Source organism: Cupressus sempervirens, chromosome 2 (genome assembly GCF_028749045.1).
Source record: "Cupressus sempervirens isolate cs-2001-9-10 chromosome 2, ASM2874904v1, whole genome shotgun sequence".
Lineage (NCBI taxonomy): Eukaryota > Viridiplantae > Streptophyta > Pinopsida > Cupressales > Cupressaceae > Cupressus > Cupressus sempervirens.
Genome location: NC_143119.1, coordinates 334,512,820 through 334,535,378, shown reverse-complemented (window position 1 = coordinate 334,535,378; position 22,559 = coordinate 334,512,820). Strand labels below are relative to the sequence as shown.

At 36.6% G+C, this 22,559-nt stretch overlaps 1 protein-coding gene across 1 annotated transcript; it reads left to right on the top strand.

The window, feature by feature from the left end:
- The first annotated feature begins 1,890 nt into the window (after positions 1-1,890).
- Positions 1,891-22,280, top strand: PHR2 (photolyase/blue-light receptor 2). The gene is made up of 4 exons (XM_089813622.1): positions 1,891-3,180; positions 21,310-21,539; positions 21,710-21,799; positions 21,887-22,280. The coding sequence occupies exons 1-4, from the start codon at positions 2,005-2,007 to the stop codon at positions 21,969-21,971; spliced, it is 1,581 nt and encodes a 526-aa protein (XP_089669748.1). The 5' UTR covers positions 1,891-2,004; the 3' UTR covers positions 21,972-22,280.
- Positions 22,281-22,559: the final 279 nt, after the last annotated feature.

Below are 22,559 nucleotides of genomic sequence, written 5' to 3'. Positions count from 1 at the left end.
TACTTCTAAATAAATCTTCTCTAAATTTTAAATCTTTACAATTTAAATAGATTAAAAATTATGACAGGAAGGAAATACTTACCTGATTCGCATCCATTATTTTGAACTAGTTTATCATTTTTTATCATTCTAATCATAGACCAATCCAGATAGGATATAGTCCTCTCCTTTCCCACTCAAACCATTTCACTTCTGTAATTTTTTTACTAATTATGATTGTGTTTTCCATTTTCATTTTGTTTTGTGGTTTGTTTGCTACCGGTTGTCTATAATGCTATTAAGAAAGTCCCCAAATTGAAATTTAGGGTAAAAGGGTTATGTGGTTTTCTCCACCAAGATATTATTTCTTGTTATTTTAGCCCTATTTCTAGGGTTGAATGTTACTGGAACGTTATTAGCTTCAGAAATGATGGAGGGTTTAGGGCATGAATGATCCATTTTTGGGGATGATTCCCTAGGACTGTTCTTCCCCTATTTTCACTTGAATATTGACTCTCTTTTGCATACTTGGTTTTTCCAAAGAAAAAGGCTTGATTTTTCTGCCTTTCTCCTATGTTAACTTCATGATTCTTGGTTGTCTCCTCTCGATTTTTTTTTGGCCTTGCAATTTTCTTTTTGCGGGGTCGAACTAGCTTCCAACCTTCCTCTTCATTTTATATTAGTTTTTCAACACTTTGAATGTTCCCTTTGTAGAAATGGTTCTGAGATGTTCTTGAGTTTCATTGGATGTGATTCTCTATCTCAACTCTTTGATAACGAGTCGTTGATTCCTTCGAGCTTTCCTCACGCTTTCCTACTAATACCTCAAACTAGTTTTGCAATTTGCTCAGTTTTATGGAGGCTCCATTTTGTTTGTTAGGGTTTCTTCGTGAAGTTTGAGAAGCAAAGTAATTAATGTATCTATCATGACCAAGTTTGAGAACATGTTCCCTACCTTTCGCTATTTTCACTTTCGCATTTTTCGATATCTCTGCCATTTTTCGCTAGGTTTTTTTTAGACCTAATAATGTACTATTTTTATTTATTTTATTTACAAAATATGCATAAACAAATATTTGCTACACCATAACCATTTTGTATTAAATAGTGGATCAATATTTGAATCTTTTGAAAGTTGAAAATAATTTTCATTTTTATATTTAATTAAGAATATAGTTATATATTAAAAAAATATAAATTCATTTAACTTTTTAATATATATTTATAAAAATTTACAATAGAAATAAAAAATTATAAAAATATAATATCATACAATGTATATTTAATTTAATTTATATTATTGATTAGTTATTCATTGATAAATATAATCATTCTTCACAAGATATTATTAATAATTTATTTTAAAAAAATTGAACTTTTAAATTATTTTATCAATAATTTAATATAAGATATTAAAGGGAAATAATATACATATTTTAAAAAATTTAAATTGTACTTGAGTATACAAAGTACATATAATTTAGTAAAAATGTGTGATAACATTCATAATTAGTTGGTGATCCGCCATTAGATAATATGTTCACTAGTAGGTTATCCCTCTCTCCTAGCCAACGTATTTCTTTAAATATTATTTGAAATTTCTTTTTACTTCAATAAAAAAAAATCAACCCTTTTAACCAAACCTCTAGTTCTTACATTTGTTTGTTATCATAACTTATCCACCAACTAGCCAACATAATTCTTTAAATCTTATTTGAAATTTCTTTTCACTTAAAATTTGGGAAAAAGAACATAAAACCGAGTATAAACCCCCACGTTTTTGGCAAACCCCTTCCATGGGACTAGCCCAACTCATGTATCAGTGGCTCACATGGGGTGTTGGTAGACGATCACCCTTAACCATGGTTGGTGAAGAAGGTAGTTGTGGAAATGTGGAAGAGTTAGGTAGATGGGTGGGTTGTTTGGATTCAGAAGAGTTATCCACTTGACCCTCCCACTCTCGGAGGAATTCACACACACTTCTTTCTGGTTTGTTTCGTTGTCCACCATATCCACAGGACAACAATGGCGCCCGTGCATCAGTGCAGATATGGCTCCAATTTCAGAGAGCTGGAGCTCATCATGGACAACAATGTCCGCAGAGCTTTCTCCCCTGCCCAATCACAACGTCAGCGCTTATGCAACCTGCCTTCTCCTGCACAGAAAGCAAAAGAAACAGAAAGAGAAACAACCCAAGTGATTGATGAAATTTCCCAGCCCAAACCCCTTCCAAATCCCATTGCAAATGCAGCTTCCATTTCCTTAGCCCTCGGCTCCATAGCGAATTCCAGCGTTTTCTCCACCAAAGCCAACAAATCCGGCACCCATTCGCAGCTACGCATGAAACCCTCCTCCACCTCTGTATCCGCCGCCAGGCTGAAGCCACTGCCGACGAGACCCCCATCTCAGTCCAAGCAGCCGCAAGATGTAATCCCATCGCAGTTCAGCTTCGAAATACCGCTCTTAAGCCCCGCCGCTCCGAAGCCAAAGAGCTCCTCCAAATCCACCACTTCTAACTTCCCAGACTACCTCCGCCTCCGCCACGATTCTCCAGGTCCTAGTGACCCCTCCAATGGCGCGGCCGTGCGCAAGGCTACTGTTGTGTGGTTCCGAAGCGACCTCCGCCTGCACGACAATGAAACGCTAAACGCTGCCAATAATGAGTCAAGCAGCGTGCTTCCCGTCTACTGCTTCGATCCCCGGGACTATGGCAAATCTTCCTCGGGTTTTGACAAAACCGGGCCCTACAGAGCATCATTTTTGCTCGAGTGTGTTGCCAATTTGAGGGCAAATTTGCGGGAAAGAGGCTCGGATTTAGTCGTTAGAGTAGGGAAGCCCGAGGAGGTTTTGGTTGAGCTGGCGAAGAACGTGGGGGCGGATGCCCTGTATGCGCACCAGGAAGTTTCTCATGATGAAATCAAGGCGGAGAATAAGATTACTGCGGCGTTGAAAGAGGAAGGGGTGGAGGCTAAGTTCTTTTGGGGAAGTACATTGTATCATTTGGATGATTTACCTTTTAAATTGGATGACATGCCTTCCAATTATGGGACTTTCAGAGATAAAGTGCAGAGTTTGCCGGTGAGACAGATTATGGAGGCCCCCAAAAGGCTTAAGGGGTTGCCAGTGCGGGGTAGCGTGGAGGCCGGCGAGATTCCGACTTTGTTGGATTTGGGCTTGAGTCCACAGAGTACTAAAGCCCAGGTATATAAATATGTTTCATGCATTTTCTTTTTGTGAGATAGCTTGTCATTTGTTTAAAAGAACGAAGGGAAAAATGAATAATTATCTAATACCATGAACATGAATATGCATTAGAGTAGAAGGTCAATAAGACTTCAGGAGCCGTAAATTAAGAGGTACCTCAGAAAACTGCCATTCATGTTCTTATTAGTAGAAACGAGTGATAGAAGGAAATGTTTTGTTAGCAGGAACTTGAGTAGAAATCTGTTGATAAGCTTTCAAAGATGCACGTGAGAAACACTTTTTCATACCCGAAACAGCACAGCAGAACAGATATCATCGAACTCCCGGTTGTCACACCCAAAGTGTGAATAAATTGAAGGAGCCTGCGTGAATGGCCATTTATCTTGTGACGTTTAAATATGTAACAATGGCGTATGATCCAGAGCTCTCACAATCATATAAATGTTTGTGGAATAGAATTACACAATTCTCACCAGTCACCCATTCACCTGATAGGCCAACTTTCCTTCGTCTTGCATAAGGTTTAATGGAAGTCTTTATGCTCTATGCAATTGTGAACTTATGAAATACGTTTAGGTTCTGTGAAGAATCTATGTCCCAGCATTTCCTACTAAAAGACTTGTGAGTTTTAATATGGTGTTAGGATATATATTTTTAATTCATTAGTCATTACTCAGGATGATCTGATGAACATGTTTGGTCTAAATGCATCAAAGTGTTCTGTATTCGCTTTGTTTGGAATGAGGGAAAGAGGTTGGGTTATATTCATAATTCTTTTGAAACATCTTTTAACTTTTATTTTATATTAAAACTGATCATTGCCCCTTCCTAACATGCCCACTGATTAACTTCTTCTCTAAGCAACTTTATGTAAAAGTGGACTTCCTCTTTTTCAATCCATTAGCCATTAGTAATTTACTAATTAGTCACAATGAATTGATGAATATGTCTGGTCTAAATGCATCAAAGTGATTCTTGGTGACTAGGGTATAATGTTTTGGTTCTCTTCTTATGATTTGGAGTGCACTCTTTTTTTTGACCCATTTTCTTTAATCCATTTTGACTGTTTGTTTATGAAGGTTTGTTCTGTTTTAGTTTTTCCTTCAGCTTTTTCTTCATGGAACTTTTTAAAACAAGCACAGTTTTTTGCAAATTTATCTTGTGCATCAATTACGTATCAGCTAACTTTAACCAATGTTAACAGCAAAGCAAGACAAATCAATGAATTTCATACACACATACACCAGATTTTTACATGGAGAACTTGAGGAGGGAAAAACCATGGTGAGATTCAACTTACATTATCAATATTACAATGAAAGTTGTAGGTTAGGCTCATGGCCAGGGTAGCTTACTTCTCTTAATTTGACATGCAGGCGAATGCACACAACCTTAGGGCAAGATATAAAGGACTTGCAAGTTAAGATGCACTGCCTTAGAGAAGGATATAAATCAAATCACAATTTTACAAAACAATTCCACATGAGTGATATATAGATATGAGTATATGGAGAAATTCATTTAATCACAAAACACCCAATTAGCTTCTTATCTCCTTCCAAACACCATTCAATATGAACAACTCAATTTCACATGAAATTCAATACTCCTATTGCATTATCATAGTAACCACATAAATTAACAAATCACAATGCATGTAATAATGTATCATAACATTGTCATCATAAGTACAATAATTAACATAGCAACAATATCAAGTTTCTGTCAATTAGAGTCCAATTCCATAGTGTATCATTATAATGTATCTAATAGCAGGTCTTTCATAAAAGTAAGTGAAAAACTATATGGCTCGGGATAGGCCTTGGCACACAATGGTCCGGGAAAAGAGTACAAAATAACAAACATGAAATATAAGAATCCTCTAAACCCAATTATCCACTATTTAAAAATTCATTATCATCGATTTATCACAAGGAGGAAGATATATGCAGTGTACAATTTGCTATTAAATCTTATAATCGTAGATTAAAATCTCTCTGAGAAGTGGCAGATATCTCAGCTTTGCATGAGAACTTTTGCCAAACAAGAAAAAACCTTAAGGTTTTCTAGCAAGAAGTTTAAGTTGAGAAGACCTTAAATTCTTGTTGATAAGTTGACCGCTTCTCTGCAATGAATTGTGAACTTCTTGCAATATCGTAACTACTTCTCGTGGGTGGCACCAGTAAAACTTGGATGCCCAACAACTTGCCCATTCATTGTTTATTTTGCAATTTTGAGTGTTTGGAGGAGAGAAAGGTTTTGGTGAAGATAAATAGTCTTTGACAGCCTTGTAGATTGATTGCAAGTGGATTCGAAGAGATTTTCAAGCAAATCCAGATTTACAAGTAAGTTTTCTAAATTCCCTTTCTTTTTAGTGCTAAAGGGAAGAGGAAGATATAGATTAGTTTCATATTGTATTTGATATTTATATTTGCTTATCTTTTTGCAAAGATAATTTTCTATTTTTAGTTTGCTTCAAAGTTCATAGTCTCTAAATATGGCTACCCGCCATTGACATTCTACATGAGGATGTAGTCTTGTTACATTTTGCTTTTATATAGTTCTAGATCAGCTTGTTTGGTTTATTTACTCATTTATTGACTCATTAGATGCATCACCATATTGAATTTTGCTAAAAAATGCATTTCTAATTAAATTGAAGTCATTTTTTAAATTCTTGATATTTTCTTGTGAAGTTGATTTATCTCCGATATTTGCCAAGAACTTTATTTTTTGCCTCGCCTATAAGTGGCAGAGAATGAGATGTTGAACTATGCTTATAACAATGTACCCATTATAACACCTCATCTCACTCGTCTAATCCACTCTAATCTCCTATAGGAAGACATATTTGAACAGTTAAGATTTGTTTTAAGTGCTCGAGAGAAAGGGTCTCACAAAAGTGTTGACTCAAATCTTGTGAATGGTGGTGATCTTTTCACTAAGAAACTGTAAAGGAGATCTCATTCCAAGCTTTAAGGATCACCATGCTACTCGCGAAACCATCAAGAGAAAGCCTTCATTTATCAAGCAAACATTGTTCACTAATGAATCCATCAAGACAAAAGCCTTCATTTATCAAGCAGTCATTGTTCCCTAATGAATCTATCAAGACAAAGGCCTTCATTTATCAAGCAATCATTATTCCCTAATGAATCCATCAAGACAAAAGCCTTCATTTATCAAGCAATCATTAACCCCTCGTGATATCAATAAATCAACAAGATCAAACAAACAATCATCAAATCCTTATTATGAATCATCACTTCACCTTGGGATCAAGGAAGTGAACAATTGAGCTAGCAAGCATCAATCTATTAAATTAACAATTATAATCATCACTCACCAATACCTCAAATCATCAAATCAAAGGAATCCATTCCTCAATCAATTGATCATCAAATTTGAATATGATATTACTATGTAATCTCTCATACATTCAAAGTCACTACCTCGACTAGATTTTGATTAAAAATTGTCTAATGATAGTGAGCCTTCATAATTTCTGACGTAATGAAATATACTTCCACGCCATTGTAAAAAATCTGGAACCATAGTTGTGATTTGTTTGATCTGATTTCGTATTATTAGATTTTGAAGCATCTGTCATTGCTTATGGTCTGTGGATGCTGATCAAACTTCAGCAATGGAGGAAGCGAGGTTCTGAAAGTGATAAATATATGTTACTTTTCAATTTCCTATAATCTTGAAGCCTGTTTCCTTTGCTGCGAACCAAGAGACTCCACAATCAGTGGTCTTAGTCCGATCTTAGTCACTAACTAATCCTTAAGCACAACAGCAGCAATGCTAACAAGGAGGTATGTGATTAATCTTGAGGAGGCGATGGTTACTTGGGAGAAGACACTCTCTTGGGAAGAGGTAAGGGTTGTAACTCATATTTTTCCCTCGACGTCTATATCAGGTGGATATATATTTTGTGAAGGGCATCGAATGGGAGAAGAGAATAAAGTCATAAGAAATGCAGTTATAGTTACAGGAATAACTATATAGGTTGCTGACTTAGTGTTAATTACATATCGTCGTGTGGGATTCTATACATGATGAATTCTGATGACATCTACATACTTCTGGTTTAATATGCATTTCATGATTATCTATTATATTGTCATTGATATATTGCTGATTCAGGATCGTTTAAATATAGTAGATATGTATGAAATGCTATGTATGTTTATATATTCTGACTTCTGTAACCAACCATGGTAGGGGAATTGAGGGATCGCAGGCTAGGGAACGGTGGTGTGTTCACCTCCTAAGAACACCACATCATGGTATCTGACCAGGGAGTCCCATGGGGCTAAAGGGGGACAGAAGTGACTACCTTTGGGTTTGGGATGGATGGACTTTTTGGGCACCCTATTGTGAATATACCTTGTGAACTCTATCATGGCTAATGAATGTATGCGATTACTCCTTGTGACCTCTATCATGGTAAATGAATGTATATGGATGTTCCATAATTTGAAGTTAGAAGCGGTAACATTGAGGAGAATGGTGATAGGACACCTCACTAGCCAACTCATATGGATGACATGGGCCACGCGACGCCAATTGGGATGGTATGTCTGCTCTGGGGGCTAGGGTAGAGGGCCTTTAGGCCACCCTATCAAGTCACCCTATCTTATCTCTTTCGTGGTTGAGTCATCTTAAAATTGATTTAAGCAATCTAATGATTTGATCTACATTTCCAATGTACGTTTATTTCTAACTAAAGAAAACTATTTACAAATTAGGATAAAAACTATTCTTAACTTGTTTGTAAGGTCTCAATCCAAGTGAAAGGTATCCCTAAGCCCGACTTGTTTTGATAAAAAATTGTACCCTAGGGCATAATTTCTGGAAATTACTTTCTCTTTTGTTTCTGTCATCTCTATTATAATTATCTTTTGTTTTGTTTTTATCATTTGCTTTTTTATAGTTATCTTCTTTGAAAGTACATCTTGAAGCATAATGGCTAATTCTTCCACAGTTGAAACATTTAAAGGGTAATTTACCTTTGTATTTTCTGATGCCTTTCCTTAGTCTTCTCACAAAGTTTGGTCCTACATCATTAGGGCCAGTGCTTCTTTCAGGTTCATTTTCAACCTTCTTACTATATTTGAATGTAGCTTTCTTCTTGATATTATCAGTTTCATATTCCCGCAGCTTTAAAGCAGATATCGCTCCATAGAGTTGATCCAGAGTATAGTTGTGCATATCATAACACTCCTCAATAGCATATACCTTAGGTCTATAGGATTTTGGAAGTTTTCTAAGTGCTTTTCTCACAACTTCATTTTCCTTATTTTCAGTAGTACCTCTGATTGCATGCATTACCTTTATTATATGGTGCAAGAAATTATCAATGTATTCGTCTTTTGACATCCTTAGATTCTTAAATTTGTACTTCAAGTTCTGTATCATGACTTGCTTGATTTTCACATCTCCTTTATAAATATTGCAAAGCTTTCCCAAACATCCTCTGCAGACTTGTAGTGCATGACCTTCAAAAGCTTGAATCACTCATCTTATGATTGCATTTCTTTTCTTGTCATTTTTCTAACGTAATTTGATCTCATCTGGAGTAGGAGTAGCAAGAGCATTATGTCCTTTCACAATAGAGTCCCAAATTCATTGGAAAGGGAGTTCAAATATGATTCCGTCGGCATCTTCCAGAAAGCATTGTTTGTGCCATCAAAGTTCAGTACCTTGTAACCTCCTTGTGCCATCCTACACCTTCCTCAAAATTTAAGCTTCTCCTGAGGAACCTGGCATTTATACCAGTTGTTGAACACAACCCAATATTGAGAGTGGGGAGGGTGAATTAGTCTTGAACACATGCGTAACTTTTTCAATCACAATTCCACACCATTTAACTGATCTTAACAGCAAAGAAAGATAAAGCAATGAACATCATACATATGCACACCAAACTTTTATGTAGAAAAACCAAGAAGGGGTAAACCACAGCAAGATCAAGCTTGCACTATATGAAGAATAATATCACATTGACTTGCTCCAAGGTAGTTATGGCTCTTAGGTTCATGGCCAAGGTCACTGCTCCTGATTTGACTTGCAAACTAAGGCAGACAGCCTTAGGGCAAGATAAAAAGGACTTGCAATTTGAGATGCACTCCCTCAAGGCAAGATGCATATCTGCACAAAGTTGCCAAGGACTTACTGTCTTCTACTATGATATATGAATATCGTGAATCAAAAAGATCAAGGCTTCTGCAGATCCCAAGAAAGAAGCCATCCTAGGATCTCTGTCTCAAGTGACCAATATCATGGCAAAAACCACCCATATTTAATGTCTCAAATAATCATAAATTAAATGATTTATCATGAAGCTACACTATCAAACTGATATTTGCACACTTATCTTCAACATATTTGCACAACTCATTCTACACATCTTCCACACTTGACCCAAACTCTAAATCTACTCTTCAACATGCTGAATTGATATTCTATATATATTGAGTTCAATAAAACCCCCTTAATTAGGTTGGCCAAAAGAGAACAAACATAATTCCAATCAAGTCAGTCACCAAATTCAATTGTGGTAATTGTGGTCCCACTTTATTTGATAAAGGGGACCCAAAAACATCATAACACATCTTCTACAAACGGTTCGCTTGCAACAACACATCCTTTAAAGTTTACATCAAATGCAACTAATAGATAAACAATGCAGTGCATAAAAAGTTGGCTCAAAAAACATAATTTAATGCAAATAAAATATTGCAGATATTAACATGGCACAGTAAGACCCAAATCAACATCTTAACTCAATTTTCAACACAAGTCTGGACCAAAGGAATATGATCCAAAGATGAAAACTGAGTTGGTTAGAGACCAGCTCAGACAACACTGTCGAGAAACAGAATATCATAACTCTTCTGTGCAGCAAACCATCAACTCAAAACTGAATTGAGAAACTCAACGAACAATTCAAACCTGTCCTTCAAATTGCAAAGCAAGAAGCATCACTTTAGAGCAATGTAGAGCATTGTCTTGACCAATCGTAACAGACAGCTGTACTATCAGTAAACTTCAACTACCAATCACATCAAATGTAATTCTGGGGGCCTGAAAATATAAGATTGCAATGGCCTTACAATATAAACATTATATCCAGAATCACAAGCTCTCATTACCAAGTGTAAAGTAATGCTATACAAATTTCAAATACTCCTGCATATTCCAACTTCTGATATTGTAACAATTTGGAAACAACAAAAACTCAAAAGAATCACCAGAGATCTAAGTCACAAGATATGCCAAATTTCATTAATGAAGTTTGAATTTTAGTGAATTTTTACCCTTTCCGAACTTCATCGGAAGTGTTGTGAGGTTTTCACACCATCGCCCCAAAATTTTTAAGGACCCTTTTTTCCGGGCAAGCGTTGGCATTTTTTGCGGTGTTGGGAATTTTTCAGTTGCCTTATCAAAATTTGGAGTTGTCTAGAGGTTTTTGAATTGGCAATTTTTACACCTTGGACACCTTCGGGCCAGGAGGGGATTTGGTTTTTTTTTTTTACCCGGTGCAAAACTTGATTTTTCCGAAACATGTAATTTTGTCCTTAGGCCAAACAAAATTCAACAACATTTTTTCGATGGTTAAAACAATATTTAGCAAGATAAATTTGCAAATTTTGGACTTAGATGGATTTTTTTGAAAATTTGATATAATTGTATAAGCTTGAGCATTTTCAAAATAAATTTGTCCACTTAGTCATTTTGGAAAATCTTGAATTTTTTGGTGAAAAGGAAATTTTCTTTTGATAGTGAGAAATTGAAATGGAGTTTGAATTTCAACTACTAGGAAAATGATTTATTTTGTTAAAAAATTGAAATTGTATTGCAAAAGTGAAATTGTATTAAATTGCAAAATCTCATTAATTTGGTTGAAATTTTGCCTAGAAGATTTTATAAACGTTAAAGGAAATTGATAATTTGGAATTGAAAATTGATTTTGGCTTGCTAGATTTGATTTTAATGATATTTTAACTGCTAAGATGTTAAATGAAAATCTTGACATCTCTTAGGCTTACCTTGTTTTTATTTTGCAATTCTGAGTCAAACTGGCAATTAAATGGGCCAATTTTTCTATAGGGTTGAGTTATTTTAATGCTTCATTTAAATCTTGCCCAACTTTGGGGGTTTAATTTAATTTTTTGTTTCGCTCCAGGCAGTTTGGCTCACATTGGAGATCCATTGGAGGATATAAGAAGGGGTTCCCCCCTCTTATTTCCTCATTCATTCTTTCCACCTCCTCTTGCACGTCGAAGCAATTTTCCTCCAAGGAAGCGAATTTCTGCCCTAAAGAAATTTTTGGGGTCTGATTTTCCATTGCTTGGCTGCGATTTTTCCTTCTTGGTTGGACGATTTGGAGGAGTAGATCCAATTTTTGCAAGATTGACCGATTTTTTTGAGGTTTGATTTTCCTCCTTGGCAGCGATTTCTTCTTCCAGTTATGGTAATTTTATTTGGTGAAGAGGCAAAGTGATTTAAGGTCTGATTTTTTGCATTTGAAAGCGAGTTTGGGAAGTTGAAATTCTGATTGAGGGCAGATTTTGCAAGCAACTCATTTGCTAGGGCATCATATTATGGAGGATTGTAATTTTTGAGATCTGATCTGAATTTGAAAGGGCCCAATTATTGGTAGAAGGCAGATTTAAGATAAGATTCTTATTCATTTTTAGAGTTGAAGATTGGTTTTTACGGTGGATTTTAGTCCTTGTTCTTGCTTGGTTTGTTTTCCTTATATTCTTCTTGCACTATTCATCCACCACTTCATCATTTCCATTGATAGGCTGAAGTTGGGAGATATAAGTGTAGATTTCATGATAGGACACTTGGAGAGACAAAAATTAGCTAGACCACCTTAGGATTGAAGTTGAGAGATATAAGTGCAGTCCATCCTAAGGTAACAAAGAGGTAGAAATAAGTGGTAGTCCCACCCTTAGGATTGAAGTTTGAAAATTGTTAAGTGTAGAGATAGAATTTGGAGAGGTAGAAATAGGCTAGATTCCATCGATAGAAAGAAGGTTAGAGATTGATAAGTGTAGTCCATATCATTTAGAACTACTTTGCCTTGTTCGGAATTGGTAATGGAGTGCATCATTTTTGATGAAGGGAAGAGAGTGTTGGCTAACATTAGCGGACAAGTGGTCAAAGAAGTATTTAATATTGCTCAGTATAAAGGCATGACAGTGGTAATGATAGATCAAGCAACCAAATTCTTTCAGAATTATTAGGAGGCCTACTTTGTTCATCTAAAACAAAATTGGTTATACGAAGGCAAGGAGGGAGTTACCAAGTCGTCAAAGCTCACCAAGTCAGATTTCAAGTTGTATGATGACCTTATTGTGCTTCTTAGCTGGATCATGGGCATGGTTGAAGGTATGCAATTTGAGAACTGGATGTACTATTTTATTGATGAAATTGGAAATGGAAAAAGAAAATTTGATTGGGCTAGAATTACAAGTGAAAATTTAGAGTTGCAATTAAGGACAATGCAAAATCAAAGGCAATTCTATATGGAATCCTATCTTTTCTATTTGATTGCAAGACTATATGAAAATCCTGGACTTAAGGCCTTAGGAGTAATTGGCAATGGGTTGGGGGCAATGTTTGGTGCATGAGTGCTATCCACAGCTACATTTGCACAACACCAAAGATTATAAGATGTTTTATGACTCCTTTTCCATGAAGACGGTAAGAATATTACAAGGGACACCTGCTAGGAGGCTCTCATCAGAAGCAGAAGCAAAAGTTAAGAAGTATGGGAGTTGGTTCATCCAATTTTCGCAATTCACATATATTAGAGTAGCAGGAGGTACAGTTTGTCCCAATAGACTTCCAAGGTACCCTCTTGATAGGATAGTATTGATGGAGTTGGCTAGGCAACTTGAGCATTAGGACAAGATGATGAAACTTAAGGATGAGACAGGGATTATCTTCTCATTTGGAATAGGCAATGATACTTGCCTCAATCCTGTCGCCATTGCAATTGCAGAGGAGTTAAGAGGGGTATCATCTAGGATAGTATAGAGCAAGACAAGGATTTGATCGTAATAGTCTTATCAAGGCATCTCACTAAAACACATTCAAACATATTTCTACTATAGAAGATTTTTGGGCCAATGCATAGGATGACTTTTATGTGAAAAAGTTAGTTTTCTCAAGATTATCAGTGAACATGATGAGGGCAATTAGATGGAGAGGCCTTGATATTCCCAATCAATTGGAAGATGATGAAAATGTGCTAAGAGAATATTATGATATAGTGGATGGAATATAATTGGGTCCAGTGGATTGGGATGATCATCATGATCCTTTCTTAGAGGTAGTTACAAGGAGAATTGATCTACACACTGAGTCATGGTATAATGAGAAGTTAAGGCAATTACAAAGTCAGAAGGTACGCTTTACTTATGAGAAGATGAGACTAGAGGAAGAAGGTCCAATGGAGTTAGTTGAACAGAAAGGTGGTGGTAGTAGTTAGCAACAAAGAGTAATTAAGGGCAAGAAAATAAATTTGGAGGTTGAGAAAACTAAAGAACATCGGGAACCTCCAACAAAGAGACAGAATGCAACACCATTAAGAGAGAGCATAATTGAGGCTAGAAGCCAAGAGGTTAATGCAAGTGGACAAAGGCTCTTGGGAGAGGTGAGCTTCAATTCAGAATCAAGTGGTTACAGTGACAGTACCAAGTACTCTCCTCTCTTGGAGGACCAACATGAGATGGTATGACAGTCACTAGTGAAGAAGAGGATAGGCCAATTGATATTGAGGAAATAAGCCAGGTGCTTAAGGTTGTTGGTGATGCTTTGCTAGTCGAACCGAATCTTGATTTGGGGAGATGCACTGCACTACTATGGTTAACGCAAATGCTTATGCCAAGAGGTGAGGTGGTGATTGTTTGAATAGTTAAGATATTCAAGGGTTAGTGGAAAAGGAAGATAGTGAGAAATGAAAACAAATTGCAAAAATGGTGGCAAAGGTAATCAGGAGCGATGATGAGGGTCACCAAAAAGTTTAGATTGCTATACCAAAGGTTAGCAAGGCAGTAGATGAGATTGTAGCTCAGGAGTATGAGATAGTAGAGCTTAACTTTGGGAAGACTCAAGGATGACATGGAATGTGAGGAGATCCAGGAGGGCATGGTTTCAATTAGAGATAGATTGAGGAAGGCAAACGAAAGGATTGTAAAGTTGGAGGCCGAAAACAAGTATTGGAGAGATTGCCAGCGTATCCAACAGTTGCATTAGGCAACCCTTTCGCAAGACAGCAATTGAGATCTGCAAAAACCAACAATTGCAGATCTCAATTGGGTAAATCTCTGTTTTTGGGTGCATCATTTTCTGTGCCTCTATTTCGAGCAAGTGGATTCAAAATCTTATTTTAGTCTTTTTGGGGTTTTCAAGCTCTCTTTTGGGTGTTCTTTCATTTTCTTTTTGGGTCTTCCGTCACTCTGCCTCAAAGTTTGGGCCTTTTCAAATATTCACTTTTTTTGCATAAAAAACATGACATGGCATCTCTCACCAATCTTTTCTTGGAAGGCTGTTGGGGATTCAACAGAAAGAACTACAACACCTGGAAGCAGAGAATGATGACTACCTCCTTGAGGCGCTTGTTCTGGGTATTGACACTTGTCCTACCACAGTCAATTCTACGATAGACCAATATTGCAAAATATACAGAGTGGATTCCGTTGCAATTTTTGTTTTGTTTTGAAGTTAGACTGACCATTAAGGGAGGGTATTAGAGATAAATCTCTCTATTTTTGTTTCTCTCTTCCTTAGATTTACTTCTATTTCTAATGGTCACTCCTCTTCCATGTGTCCATATTCTTTCTCTTTTCACTAAGGAAACTTTATCTTTCTCTCTTCAGAATGTTTCTCTTTCTCTCTTTTTTTGTTAGAGAAACATTCTTGCATATACTTGTATACATAAATTGTTTATGATCTCTGTTTAATAATACATTCATTATTTTACCCATAGTTCAACTTCTCGTTCTTTGCCACTTCTTGGCGAGGCAAAACAAAATTTCTCGGCAAATATCGGAGATAAATCAGCAACTTCTTGGGAAATTGTCAGGAATTTAAAAAATTTAATAAAAAATGCATTTTTTTCACAAAAATCAGTAAGTAGATGCATGTGTTGAGTCAGTAAATGAGTAAACAAACCAAACGAGCTGATTTAGATATATATAAATGCAATAAGTAACAAAATCGCATCCTCATGTGGAATGTTGATGTAGTTACAGACTCTAAACTCTGGAACAAGCTACAAATAGTAAATACCAAATTGTGTTTGTCAAAATATAAGCAAATACTAATGTCAAGTTCAATATGAAACTAGTCTACATCTTCCTCTTTCCCATCCTAGTAGTTCTAGTAAAAACTATAGGAGAGGGAGGGGGTCTAGCAGCTCTAGCCGTAGCAGTCGTCTGTGGTGGTGGTGGTGTTGGCCCTGACAATGACTCCTCATCATCCTCACCCTCATCCGCATCCTCATCCTCACTATTACTGTGCTCACTATCGTTGTCCTCACTCTCACTACCCTCCTTCTTAATGTCATCTAGTCCGACTACAAAACCACCCTCCTCCATAGCCTCCCTCTCCAACACATATATTTCATCCATAGTGAACAGTGAAGGTTGCTCCTGTGTTGTCCAATTGCTAAAAGGATCTATGTCAGCTAGATCAAGTGGCTCAATTGCTGCTGCCATTACCTTTCTTATTCGCAACTTGAGGTTATAATGCACAAAGACAAGGTCATCTAGGCATTTTTGTGCCAACTTGTTCCTCTTGTTTGTGTGAATAGATTCGAACAAGCTCCAATTACACTCACAACTAGACGAGCTACAAGGCTGATATAAGATGCGAAGAGCAAGCTTTTGCTGATTTGGTACATTACCACCCCAATTTTGCCACCAAGCATCTGCAAGATAAATATTAAAGAGTTGGAAAGCAAGATGAGGACAAGTTTTTGTAGCTTATTTATCTACTTAACATGCATGTGAGACTCCAAATTCCAAATATTGTACCTCGTGTTTGAGTGTGTTTGCCTCTCTTTGCCAAAGCTGAGGAGAATAGTTTGCATGTTGCATTTTGATACAGTTCCATCTCGGCTACAATGAGGTCTCTCATCGCAATGTTAGGTGCCATCCTCTGCATGCATTCACTAAAGCCCTCCATGACCTCTCCATTGGGATCCACATATGATGGAGAGAAGTGGTAACAAGGGTTGAGGAAATACCCTATTGCATGAATGGGGTGGTGAAGCTGATTGCTCCATCTCCTATCAATACTATCTCATAAGGGCTGAAATTTCAAGCTCTCTCCCTTGTACTTATTTCTTACAACCTCTTTTGCCCTATCCATGGCCTCATAAAGGGACCCAATTGGGGTTTGTTCCCCATCTACCAAGCGGAGAATTCTAACCAAGGGCTTCACCACTTACAATTGAAAAGTAATTAAACAATTATTAATTAGAGAGTAGGGTTAGAAATTAATAGTGGAAGACTTGATTAATAAGTACAAAAAAAATTCAAATTTTGAAGTTTCCAACTTACATCACAATTTCTGTAGCTTGATTAGAAAAGTGGATGTCAAACACAATGCATGCAACACTCTACCCATCAACCTTCTTTGAATAACTTGACTGTAGCCATTTTGGACACACAAACATCTACCTCAAAGGATTCATATGATGAAGAACACTTTGCAATGTTAAAAAAAATCATTGCAAATCTTGTGAACGTGGGTCTAACCAACTCCTTGTCTTTGGTGTAGTCTCTCATCAAGTGAATGACCCAAGGGTGATTGTAGATATATTTTGTTATCGTCCTTGCTTCCTTTACAACCAGTTTTATCCAATCCAATTTCCTTATATTTTTCAAAAGAAGGTCAATAACATGCGCTACACAAGGAGACCAAAAGAGTGTGTTATGCTTTTCTTGTAAGATCCTACCCGCTACCACATATGCCACTTTGTTGGTTATGATTTGCACCACATTTTGAGCTCCAACCTCTATCACGACATTCTCTAGCATTTGAGTCAAGGTCTCATCCTTCTTTATCTTGTCTGAGGCATCCAAGAATTTAGGAAAGACTACTTGATCCTTGCAAGAAACTAAAAAGTTGATGATAGTACAGTTTCTTCCCTCCCTCTGAAAGTATGGTGCAGTCATAATGTTTCCATTCTAACCTTTGCTCTTCAACCACATCTTTACCCCTAGAAACAACATCTTTCAACAATCTACAAGCACAAAAAAAATGAAATTAACTTTAAGTACATGACTTTGATTAAGAAAAATTACTTTCAACAAAAACAAGTAAATTGTAAAACTGTAAAAGTATTAAAGTTTGAAACAAGTGAAGTACCTCCCACTCAAGGCTGCAGGAGTAGGTGGCTTGTAGCCCTTTCCCGTTATTGTACAACCAGTCACAAAATTCAGAAAATATCTACTTGCTGCAACATTGAAGGAGAGCTTGTTAAAAGACCAAAAATTAGCACATTGAATGTCAAGTTGCTCATGCACTTCACGGTTCCATCTAGTATCCTCCAATAATGGTTGTGCTCTAGGTGTGTTTCTATGCACAAAATAACGATCAATAGAAGAGTTTTGTGGTCTACTAGAACCAGTAGATGTGGAAGTTGAGCCCGAAGACCTACCACGGGTAGGTGTGTTCGTGTGCGGATCTGTGGGCCATGAAAAGAGCCCACTATCCCCTCAACTGCTTCTCCTTCATAAAGGGTGACTGGGATACCTAGTCATATGACACAACCCACATCATCTCATTATGAATCATGATAATTGATAATTGTTTTAGCACAATGATTAGTCGTGATTAGAAAATAATAAATGATTCTTAAAAGGAAACATACCTTGCGATTTGTAAATGGCTGCCCTCATGGCCAATTTTGCCCTTTCCCTTTTCAACTTCTTCTCTTCTTGGGTACTAAGCAAAGCAATCATCTCCCTTTTCATTTCCTCCATAGTCACATCACAAATCCTTGTTTCACGCTTTTCGATACCAACAAGGTTGTACTTCAAACAAGATATGCCTCCACGGATTTGTTATTCACATTTTATGTATATGACCCCATTATAGTATGTTCCTTCAAAGGCATATTTCCATGCAAAGTCTCTAGCCTCTTTAAGGCGCGTGCCTATGAATCCAGAGGGACATGCTATGGGACCATTGGGAGATGCTGTAGCTGACCCATATGTAGTGGAAGCCATATTTGTTGGAAAATCAGAGAATAAAACAAAAAACGTATTAGCCTTTAGGTTTTGAAATATTGAGAAAAAATAACTTGATTGTTTTTGGAAAAATTGCAAAAAGATGGTGTTAGGTCTTTGTCATCACACTCTAAAAGGTATTAGAGAACATTACAAATGGTATTTCTAGAGTCTTAATTAAGTTAGATGCAAGATATGCAAGTATGGGAAGACAAAAATAAGTTTAACTCAAAAGAACAAAAAATGAGAAACTTACTTGTGGATCCGGATTTGCTTATCCATTGGAAATTGCTACAAATCAATGCCAAACACTTAGGTGCTGCTCCAAAACCCTTCTCCCATTACACTCTAAAAGGTATTAGAGAACATTACAAATGGTATTTTTAGAGTCTTGATTAAGTTAGATGCAAGATATGCAAGTATGGGAAGACAATAATAAGTTTAACTCTGAGAAACTTACTTGTGGATCCGGCTTTGCTTATCCACTGGAAATTGCTACAAATCAATGCCAAACACTTAGGTGCTGCTCCAAAACCCTTCTCCACCACTCAAGACGCCAAATGCAGCAAATGAAACAATGAAATGTCGTTGTTTTAACCACAGGTATTTATTGGATACCGCCTGTGAGAAAATTCCAAGTTATCGTGTGTAATTGGCAATATATTGCCAACTTCTTGTGGCGATAAGTTTAAAATCTCGGCACCCTAATTTGGCAATAAAAACTCAAGTTTTCTTGCTGCTTGAAACTTCTTGTGAGAAGTTGACTTATCGGTGATATAACAGCGATATTTTAAACTATGATTTTACCATTATAGCATCGTTCTAAGGGTACATGCTACCTTAACTAGTTGCCATTGTTTCAATCTATTTTTAAATTCACCTCACTTCCAATCTATTTTCTGATGAACACAAGTATTCATTTCTGCTTTAAAACTTAATTCTTAATTTCTGATGTATTTTCCAAACCTATGCTGCTGTAATATATTTAATAATTTATTCATTATTCTTGCTAATTTGAGCTCAATAGAAGTATTATACTCCAATTTCTTTTTCTGCCTTCGGTGCCCTTTCCAATTATTTCTAATCCTTTATAATATTTTATATATTGAGAGTTGGAGGGATTCACATTCCCTTCACCAAAACCGATGACTTTGCAAAGGTGGTACCCTTCATAATTAGCTCTTGCCTTGAACTAATGAGTTGTTGTGGAGGTTCTGCGCTGATAATGTGAGTCAACTACCTAAGTTATTTTATATTCCACCATCCAGAATTAGTGTATCAAAGATAGTGATCAAATATTACTTGGTGCTACAGTCTCATTAAGAGCTATTTAAAAGAAAAAGCAATTCCCATGTTGGTGGGGGCATGACAAATATCTTGAAGTTCTCTGTTTCGTCTAATGTTCTTCATTTGGTGGTTTCTGCATCAACATAAGGTGAGACTTGAGGGTCATGCCCCTGGGTGCTATTCAAACATTTAGAATTTATTGCACATGAATTTCTGTGTTTTCATCAGTGTAACACCAGCACTGGGGTATGTCGGTATTCCGGGACAAGTTTTGGGGACAGGGGGCCTCAATATTGGGACTGTGGGGAGACAGTGGGGGGATGGCTGCGGGAGGGCAAGAAGGTGTTGTATACTATACATATGGAACTTGAAATTCTAGTTATCAAATGATGTTTCAGTATAGCATACTAAATTGAAATAATTGAACATAGCAAAATTGCAACACAAACTAGAACCATTAAACATCCAACATAGTAACATAGTACATATCCAATAGTAACATTCAAAAAATCAAGAACCCGGTGCGGGGACATCTTGGGAACGGGTATTTCGAGGTTTTGTTGGGGGGGGCGGGGGGCGGGGTGTGCAAGTCCCCAGGTGATACTGGGTTTCATTGAATTAATTTTTTCAATCAATTGCTTTTTGACTTGGAGCTATGAACCAGTGAGGCCACAATAGGAGAACATCATCCCTAACATGAAGGCAACAAGCCAAACCCACGAGCATGTTACTCCAGAAAGGCCTCGGAGCTCATGAACACACCAACCCAGCGAGGGGATGGAGCACATGTATGAATGCCTGCCAAGAAACCTAGCATGAATACCAGCAGGTTCAAACCCGTGCACACGTTGAATTGGCAAAAGCACAAGCCTGTGAGCATAACAACCTGGTGGGGTTTGAAACTTGGTGGCCACAACAACAATGCCACTGCTTAACCATCACTTTATGGGATGAATTCTAGTATTGAAGTAAAGTTTTAATATGCATCTAGTTTTTCAATTTGTTATTGTCAAATCCAATGATTTGTGAATATTTTTGATCAACTAATGAAGGCAATTTGAAAATTTAGAAATATTAATCTATATTGGCATGCTTTTTCGTTGACCCTTACTGATTCTATCTTTGCTGAAAGAAAACATCAAATTTTATGACTTGGATTTTAAGTTACAATTATGTAAATAAATGAGAATAAGGTTACATCATCATTTTTTTTGTTAGTAATACTTGGGGTTCTAGCCCAGATTTTATGCATTTGGTGAATATACTACCTGGGTCTGTTGTTTGCTCTGTGGGTTCAGCTTTAAGCAGTCTAGTTATTGTATCTCACTGCATTTCATAGCATTCATCAGGATTTGGATGGTTTATTATGTCAATGAACATTGTGCTTCGATTTGAATTTTGAACCAAACATTATATATAATTTGTTGGAATGCAATGTGTTGATTGCAATATTTTGGTACCTATAATCTCCCAGTTGAGGTTATAATCTTTTTGGTCAATGTAGATGTGGCGCAATGAATGCAAAGATTTTCTTTGTGTGCATCAATTTTAAATAGGTTATTGTAATTTCTTGCAGAGTGGCAAATCTACTGCAAATGCTTCACTTGTTGGAGGTGAAACAGAAGCCTTGCAGAGGCTAAAAACATTTGCCACAGAGTATAGAGGGCAACCTGAGAAAGTTGGGAAGGATGGCTCTGGAGATAGTCTTTATGGTGCTAACTTTTCATGTAAAATCTCACCCTGGTTGGCAATGGGCTGTCTTTCACCACGCTACATGTTTGAGGAGTTAAAGAAAAACAAGAACAGGTGCATCTTTCTTCTCCTTCGGCATTGACCATCATAAAATGCATGGAAGAGGATACTCAATCAACAGAATGTTTGAAGAGTTAATTTTTTAATACATTTCATTTTAAGTTTCATGCAAACAATGTCAGAATGAATCATGCCTAATTGGGATGCATCTTTTTTGAATTCAGCTCCGTTTCATCGTCTCTTGGAAAAGATTCTGGTTCTGATAGTGGATTAAATTGGCTTACTTTTGAGCTTTTATGGAGAGACTTTTTTAGGTGAATCTAATTTTCCTAAATACCAATTTTTAATTCACATATCATTTATTGAGACTTTACTGATTAGTAAAACACACTGAATTACAGATTCATTACTAAGAAGTACAGCTCAGCTAAGAAAAGTCAAACTGCTTCTCCAGCCATAGCTTGTGCAGGTCCTGTTGCGGCATAGTGGTATTCAGCAAACAATAAATTTTAAACAAGCACTTCTGCTGAGCCAGGCAGCTTTCTCTTTAGAGTCTATCCATGGGTCATGTTTGATTGTTTGTGTAATAACGGCTTCCTGGGAATGCAAGATTTTGAATACCTGTTTAACATTAGACTTTGTAAAAGATGTTATTGTGCCTTGCAATATCGTTCATTGAGTGTGCTATTAAAAACATATCTATATTTTACATTGGAAGAGTATGGCCGAATGGATATGTTGCAATTACTGTATTTAAATTCATTAGTTACACCATTCCTTTGGTTATTTATTTCATTGATATCAGTATTATGGTATTATCATGTTGTGAACTTTGAAACATTATGGTATATTCTTATTACTGATTACTGATTGGAGCTTTGGAAATTTTCAAGTTTGAGCGAATAAGTGTGATTCAGTGGAGAGTATTTGATCCTGTTTGTTTAATAATGGCTTCCTTGTAATGGAAGATTTTGAATGTACCTGATGATATCCATCATTGATCCTGGCATTAAACCACATTAATGATTTACATTGGAAGAGAGTGATTCAATGGATGATGTTGCATGAAGTGAT